The sequence below is a fragment of the Enoplosus armatus genome, chromosome 13 (genome assembly GCF_043641665.1).
Source record: "Enoplosus armatus isolate fEnoArm2 chromosome 13, fEnoArm2.hap1, whole genome shotgun sequence".
NCBI classification, from domain to species: domain Eukaryota; kingdom Metazoa; phylum Chordata; class Actinopteri; order Centrarchiformes; family Enoplosidae; genus Enoplosus; species Enoplosus armatus.
In genome coordinates, this window is record NC_092192.1 from 13840721 (window position 1) to 13849391 (window position 8671).

The window sequence follows — 8671 nt, forward strand, 5'->3', positions numbered from 1 at the left end:
TAGAGTGTGCAAAATTATATAGCCAGTGTGCATGACTGTGTTTCTTCTGAACAAGAAGAGGACATCACAGCAGTGTCTCTCCCTGACTCTTAAATCTTAAATGACGAAAACCTTCTATGTAAAAATATATCTTCCATCAGTCCGTGCTGAAAGAACATAATCAGGATATATGAATATTCAACACACTACTGCAGTGTAGAAATCATTTGAAGGGAATGTCTTTTGCAACCCACTGATCAGCGATCATAAACAACCCAATGATCACACATTTGAGAAATCGGTACCATCTTGTAACTTTATGAAAATCTAAATTCTGTATGCAACAACCTCGAGAACCCTCTGATAATACAGTACGTTTGTGTACGTTTGTGGATCTGTATAGGCCTGAGAGACATCTTTGGCATGAGATCCCATTATTCTTTATTCCTGACACCTGTTTCTTTCCTTTTTAAAAACACCATGAAACCAAACCGAAGAGATGCTATGAGCATAGATGCATTACCTTGGCGAAAAACTGCAGAGGTCAAAGGTGATGTTCCAGTAGCTCAGTCAGTGGTCAGGACAAGGGTTTGACGGACAAGAATTGAGTGAGTAGTGAGCATAACATGACAGGAAGCAAAAAACGAATAGGCAAGTATATGAAAAAAGAGGAGAGGAAATATTAGTGCAGCACAGTTAACTAAAATGGTTTCAGGGAAGGGAAATGTTGTGATCAGGTGGCTGGGAAGGAGAAAGCAAACCAATAGACCCCATACCTTGGCGGTTTAACATCAGGTGCGCCAGACCTTGAGGGAAAGAACAGAAAAAAGGATACGAAAACAGGAAGTTCATAAAGAGGTTTGGGAGAACAAAAGCATTGTCACAATGTTGGACTGCAGTTTGTGACAGACATCCTGGGGTAGGTACGGATGTCAAAGTTCAAACTAAAATATAAAGGGGAAATCAAACTAAAAACAGACAAACATCTCAAGGGAGGAAAGGGAAGGCAAGGAAAGAAAAAAACATCTTGATTGGTGCAACCCTCATAGGTAGTTGCTCACACAGATGCTTTTTTCTAAATGGAACACATATTGTATGTTTACTTGATGCAGACAGCGTTCGAGATGTGTCAGATATGCATAAATCCTAACACCTAATGTAAAAGGTTACACATGGTAACACTAGTTGTATGATCTTTAACAGGGCTCTATAGGCTTTGCCACTCATCTCTACACTGATATTTGCATGTAAGTGGTCAGCCAATCCAGATGAGCCTATTTAACCTTCTATATGGCAGCGTTTTATTAAAAGGGCAGAAGTGACGCCGTTCCTTATCCACTAAATCTTTAGCAACTATCACTCCATTTCACAGAGGATTTACCATCTAATGGAGCTCAATCGGTTTAAGTGGTGGAACACTGATACAAAGACACAACAACCATCATGTAACATACCAGCCTCTAATGTTCTGCAACACCTAACCTTTTAATTCTGAATAAAACGGCAGAATGCAGCTGTGAACCGATGCTGCACTGTGTTAAAACCTCACTGACTATAAACATAAAGCAGGCCAGCCAAGAAAACAATGCCACATCCCACCTCCATATCCTGTCAAACAGAAAGCAGAAGGGTTAGCCCAATACAATGGTTGCTGGACTTAGTAATACAAATAATATACTCAAAACTAAACGTGCTGGTTGATGATTACAGCATTGCAACACTCTGACAGTCACATTGTGAACAAAAAGAAAAGCTATAGTAAAACTACCACAAATCTATGGAAGCTAACTGAAAATACACTGCAACCAATCCATCCCATAATATTGCAGAGCAGTTGCAGGTGACGGTGTGTAAAAGTCCAGCTGGTCTGCACACACTTCGGCTTTGTGTACGCCACCAGCCTAAGTCTAAGCACAGACACAGAGAACACAGACAAATATCTCAATAGGTCAGCCAGAAATTACATGGCATACCTCACCTGCTACTCTTGCCAAAAAGGAGATGGGGATGACACAATGCACAACACGTCTGCTGAGCACATGAGCCCCACTGTGCCAGCCAACACAAACAGCTCTCATCAGTGCATCAGCACTCTAAGACTCATACCGCAAGTCACTTGCTCACAGTTCAAGTCCCAGTTCAGTCATTATAGGTGAAACCTTATGAAGGGGCAGGTCGGCACAAATCTCCTCCACACGTCCCGCTGAACAAGGCTGTTCATGCTGCAACTCTTAGTGTGGAATGGACATTATTACCCCTGGGAGGGTCCTTTCCTGCCAACACGTAGGCTTTTAATACAGTGTGTCATTGCAAAGCCAGTGACTGAGCCTCTGCTTAGACAGGATTCAACCACAGCGCTGTCTACATATCAGACAAAGAGCTGCTGTGTGCGCCCCCACTGTGGCTTTACTTTCCACATGACAAGCCAACAGTATGTATACACAAAGCATAAACAATACCATTCGCCACTAACATGACCTCCCCTTCATCTTCTTCTGGTGTCTGTATCTTCTGCCCATCCTTCTGCTATAAAGAGAGAGCACATCACTCAGCAGAGCTATGGCATGGCAGAAGCAACAAGGGGCTAAAAGGGATGCTTGTTTATCATTAGCAGTGACAATCACAGACCCAGCAGTGCCAGGCTGTAAGCCACCACCAGCTGAGGAATATCAGGAGGAATATCTGGTAAAATCGCTTTCCATTCCTTTCCACATTTTGTCCATATGGGTTTTCTGTTACCCAGCTAATAAGAAGCAGCAGTCACAAAGCCAGAGGCCATCACTTCATCAATCGGGGAATGCCCAGTCTAACCCTGGTGATTTCTGTGGAGTTGGAGAAAGGAGCTTTGACCCAAAGAATTTACAGCTATGATGACTCCACATACTTCCAGATTTTTGTTGTTCGAGCTCTGGGGTGAGGAAAATTGACCTGCATCCCTGACTAATAGAGACGCTGACGCTGGTGACCAAAACAGGCCAGAGCAGGCAGCACTTAAATCATGCCCAGCAAAGTAATCTTTGACTATGTAGTTGACATTCGCAGCGTGGATGAGGAGTGGTGTTGTTGCTGCCCTTGTATTGGGGCCGACACCCACTGAATATGCTCATCCTACTTGGCTGAGCCTTACATCCAAATCTCAGTGTGTGGAAATGCAGAGATAACTGGCTAGAACCTGTAGAGACCTATTAGAGGGGAAAGCCTGTATGAAAATAAACCGCCCTTCCTACCAGTGATCTAGTAATCTTTTCTATTTTTAAATAAGTGGAAACCATTAACAGTATGAGTTTCAAGGCAAGCAAAAATGTATAACCAGGCGATGGAGGCTCATTTTATTAAAATGTTAGCATGTTGTTTTTATGATCCTTTTGACTTGGCCTTGTTAATTAACTAAATGTCAATATTTGCTGTAATAGATAAAAATGAATAAAAGCCAAATGTTCTAGTCAAAGCTGTTTGGAATCTATAAATTGGCTGATTTACCTTGTGGATGTGATGGTAATGATCATTTCATCCCGACACTCCCTAAGGGATGGTGAACAGCAGTCGTTTATTGGTGATGTTACTTGCTGTGCTTACACTTGCCTTCACTCGTCTACGTCTGCTGACCTTGACTAAATCAATGATTAATCGATTCTTTGTGTTTTCAAACCTCCAAGCGTGTTGCTAATGATAATAGTGCTGGTTGGAAACCTGAATGATGGTGGTTTGAACCCAGAGTCCGATGTAATTCAGTGTGGATTTACCCCAAAAGTTATCAAGGGGAGATTATGACAGATACACTGAGTACAATAATAATATTCTTAAGAGTGCTGCCATGCCAGCACAAAATGCGTTACTTTTGCTATACCTGAAAAATGTTTTTATTGTGAACAAACATTGCTTCAGAAAAGAGGCATACTATGTATTAATGTACACCATATACACCAACTGCAAACACTGTGTTGATATATTAATAGGCATGTGTTTCCTTATGATAAGTTGTTGACCTTAAAATGTCTTTGACCTTAAAAGCCTTCTTCTTCCCTCTTTTTCTTTTAATTTATTTCATCATCACGTACACTGTTTACACATTTCTAGATTTCTTTTCATAGTATAGCCACTGAAGGAAACTAGTATTGTTTTTAAAAATGTGAGGGTATGAATAAATAAAATGATGAAGAGGCTGCTACAAAAGCTAAACACATCTTGATTTCATTTTTCTGTAATTGCCTATGACAGTATGAACTTTTGGAAATACTTCCAACAAGACAAACACTGCTATCTAAGAAACTTAAATTTAACAAATATAGTGAAGAGACAAATGCAGATGTTGAAGGACCTCTCAGTCATTATTGTGACATTAATTAGTGAGCATCTAAGAAGAAAGAGCCATTGCATGAGGATTAGGATTTGCCAAATTTGTTTTTCCATGAAAAGTACAGTATTATGGAGCCTGTTGTAATGAGGGATTAGACCAAGGTCACTGCTGCTGAAAGATGCAAGCCCACCAGGACCAGCTGTGTCCTTTCTTTAGAAGGTTTCTATGCTTGTTTTGTCAACCATGTAGTTCGTAGTGTGTCATTACTGTGTGCTTACACATGAAAATCTGAAGGAAAAAAAACAAAACAATGACAATGTGTTTGCACTTGTGTGTGCTGTGTAAGGTTTTTCTATACGTTTGAGAGGTTTCTCTCTGTTCTGTGTCCGCCTTGTGAGGTGGCTGTCCTTATCTCTTGTTCACAGACCGTTTTTTTTTTCTTTTGCTCACAAAACATCAGAGGATGCTGCACCCTTTTGGCATTAGAGCATGCCCCACCATGGCCTTTGTCCGCACAGATTGACGGGAGCCCACGTGCTGCATAGTGTAGATGAACTCAGAAGACTCACCTGCAGTGAAAAAGGTTTTTGCTGCCTTAAAGCAGTTCCTCAGACAAACAAAGATAATTCCTGCGTCACTTAAAACCCACAGCCAAAACCAAATATAGCATATGGGTTACCATCTTTACCATCTCTGGGGGGGGGGGGGGGGGGGCAATTTAGCTAACACATAGTTTTGTCTATTTCCGTCGATGTGAGGACAACAAAGCCTTGCTGCGGTATAGCGCATGGAGTTGTTTGAAGGACTGAAAAAAAGACATCTGGTGAGTGTGATTTTGCAGTTGTCATTGTTGTTTTCATGCATTCTGCATTGGGGATTGTGTCCATGTCAAGCTTTAATCCAATAAACATTCTGATGTGCTCTCTTTGCAGCATGTCATTTAATAATGCCTGCCTTTTTGCTGTGAGCAGAGACATGCCATCTTTGCTCTTATTAAGAATAATTAATGCTTGTTTTTGGAAATAGTGCAGCGATTAAACCTATTTACTATTACTGGAGCGTACAACCATATACCACAGTCACTAAGTCTGACTTATGTGCGGCTTTAAACACCGCATCGAGAATCTATACCCAAACATGTATCATCTTTAAGAAAATATTACATCTAATATTATGTATACCAATGTCATTGAATATGTTTTCTGCGTGTTGTCATTTTACACTCTTGTACTCTGCACAGCCACTATACAGTACATGACAACAATAACAGTCTATTTTGCCGCCACGCGCCAAAGTGTCAGAAGCAGGATTTCGGAGAGCAGGTGTGCATGGGTCGGTGCATTTTGAGTCGGTAACAGTGATTTATAATGTGCAGTGGTTCAGTGCGCCTTGCGCTGGTCTCCTGAGCCTGTTGGCTGCCCTTTTCACCAGAACCAGCAGTCCTTACTGGGGAGATGGATGCCTCGCTCCGATGCGGACTAAACAAATCTCCCTCCTCACTTTCAATCTTCATTTCACATTCAGTGTGTGTGCACCTCATTAGAAACCAATCCTGTATAATTGTGGTCAGCTAAAACGTTGCTAATAACGTGAGAAACGTCTCTCTTTCCTGCCAAAGGACATTTGTTCCTCTTAAGAAAATTATTTAAAATGCACCTATTAAAGGCAACCTATTTTCTTACTATATTCACTTTGTTCTACTCCTCTTTGTATTTTCTAACAAGTATGGCTTCCATTTGTATGTCTCACAGTACTCCAAAACTACAAATCCCAAGAGGTGGAGGTGGAGGCTTCTACCACCAGGCTGTGTACAGGTCATTTTTACCCGTCTATATATTGTTGAATCTTGTGTGCTCTGACGAAGGTCTGATAGACTGAAAGCTCAAAATGAAGTGAGACATTGCATGGATCTAAGAGTGCGGAAATCTCTTCTATCAGTTTGGACTCACTGATGCTTCCAGCACCTTAGCAACAATTTAACCGAGTGGAGCGGCGGTCATCCTGCATTGAATGCACCTATGAAAAAAACATCATTGGGCAAATAATATCACAATTTGATGAATGTCAAAGTCTCAGCAATCAACCCCGTTATGCCAAAGGATTTATGCCATCATGTTTGACTTCAATCCACATATTGATCTTTGAGCATAATGGCATATAATGACTTGGTAAACCTCAACGTTAAACAGTAGTTTAGATGAGGAAAATATGCACTGAAGAGAGAGAAAAAACACAGAAGTTATAAATAATAAAACAAAGCATCTTTGTACAGTCATTTTCTCTGTGATGCAGAATATGAATGCTCCCCATAATGTGCGACACCCACGTACTCTGCAGACCTCTCCAGTCACCTTGAGTACACTGATTATATATACACAATGAGCATTCAGTACATTAAGTGCTTTCTCCTTAGTGACCTCATGACCAGTGATAGTATATCTCCTTTCAGCTTAATTTGTTGGATGTCAGAACTGCAGTCCAAACTGACAATAACAGCCTGATAACAAGCAAACACACTCTCACACACTGATGCTGTGGTAATAGCCTTTGCAAATAACAGCATCACAAAAAAAACTAATTATGCTCATTATATAATGCATTGTCTTACCTTCCACTTCTCTCTGGACAGCTGCAGGAGAATTAAGAAAAACAGACAGAGGATATTAAGTATTAAACCGCTGCCAGTCCACTATCTACATCTAAACCAACACAGATGCTAAATATTTCGTGTTTTGGTCGTTTGTTAGTATGGTTGCAGCATTAACATTACTGACAATAAGGTTGGCATTGTATCACATTAATAGCTTATCTGTGACATTTAACACACAGTCCAGTGCAAATCTGATGTCTTTCAACCGCGTGTTAGTGAGTGTTGCTAGCTTTAGCAATCAAAAGTCATCATCAGTCAAACATCTGTCACATTAGGAAGCTGTTATCCTGTGTGACTTGTGAAGATGATTGGTGAGAAAGCTTGTTGTCTGGTAGTGATTAAGTGCCTCTGTGACACTTTGTGACATGTCCAATGTGCACCAGCGTGACTAAAAGTAAAGGTAAGATAATTAGGGGGTCTGGTATGACATTTGCTTATAGTGGCTAATGTTGGCAAACACTACGTAGATATTACTGAATAAGTCACATTACTGAGTTTTGCATGAAAGGCTTCTGCTCTGCACTGACTTTGTGACTCTTCCCAACTCATGGTATTGATACACTACATTTTAGCCTTTAGTCCTGTAGCTGCTACTGTGGCCACAGTGACCACTGTTCAGGAAAACAATACAAACAACAAGTCTTAAAACCCCCCTTAATATTCATAGAAGGAAACACATTTAACTACCAAAATAAGTCTGTCTGTCTGTCTGTCCTAAAATCATACAGTATACTACATATACTAAGGCTAAAAATACATGCTGATACAAAGAGAAGGATGCTATTTTCTCACCTTCATGGCAGTACCTCCCCCTGTAGCTGGAGTTGATACAGTCACAGAGGACCTCTCCTTGGCTGACGGAGCACAGGCCTTTGTTGCTGCATGGAGAGTGTGTGGCACAAATGTACTCCAAATCACTAAGAACAGCTTGACCGTCCAACAGCAGTGGTAGTGCCTCCCCCAGTTTCAAATTGACTATAAGGCCCTGAAATGGCGGCTCATATTTAACAGTGCTGGACGTCAGGGCAGAGAGACGTACATCAGGTGAGATTCCCCCTACGTAGAGGTCACTGGCCACTACCATCTCTTTTCTCTTGGACTTCACCTCGGCCACTTTCTCCTCGTTGTCCACCACCAGCCTCGTCTCTCTGTAATTGCGTGAGAGGAGGATTCTGTGCCAGCGCTGGTCGTTGATGTGCGTCTCTGTGTGCAGGGACGCCGGTTCAGCGCAATGGATGGTGAAGCGCATCTGGAGCCTCCCGTCTGCAATAAGAAGCTCCAGGAAGTCGCAGTTCCCTCCATCATCCAGATAGAGCACCAGGGCTTTGCTGATGTTGGTTTTCAGAATGAAGCTGAGCTCCCCTGTTGCTTTGGCATCCCACTGGCCATAGCGTGTCCACTGACCAGGAACCCCCTCATATTCCAAAGCTATTCCTGTTAGCACCAACCCAGCTAACAACAGTAACCAGGAAGCCTTGCCTTTACACCTGCTCATGATGGTTACTATCTACAACTACTGGCTCCCCTGCGGTCTCTAATTCATGTGAATCCAACAGAGCTGTGAGGAGGAAACGTTACCTAGTGTCTACACTTCTTTTTGTTATCACCCTAAAATTTGCAGAAATAAGACTGCAACTCCCACACGCAGCAAAAGAGTTTCTTTAGCCTTGACTGCCTATCCTCTTTATTCTTTTTGCCATCTCTCCATGAGGGACACGTGACCGAGTGAACAAATGAAGCACATT

At 41.7% G+C, this 8671-nt stretch overlaps 1 protein-coding gene across 1 annotated transcript in view; it reads right to left on the reverse strand.

Moving 5' to 3' along the window:
* The window catches only part of nrxn2a (neurexin 2a), an 84559-nt gene extending 76138 nt beyond the window's left edge, over window positions 1–8421 (reverse strand). Inside the window, exons 1-4 of the mRNA XM_070917836.1 lie at window positions 7719–8421; window positions 6885–6905; window positions 756–785; window positions 503–514 (exon numbers count right to left, since the gene is read on the reverse strand). Coding sequence (XP_070773937.1) covers window positions 503–514; window positions 756–785; window positions 6885–6905; window positions 7719–8421 — 766 coding nt within the window. The remainder of the gene's footprint in view (window positions 1–502; window positions 515–755; window positions 786–6884; window positions 6906–7718) is intronic.
* Between the last annotated feature and the right edge of the window lie 250 nt (window positions 8422–8671).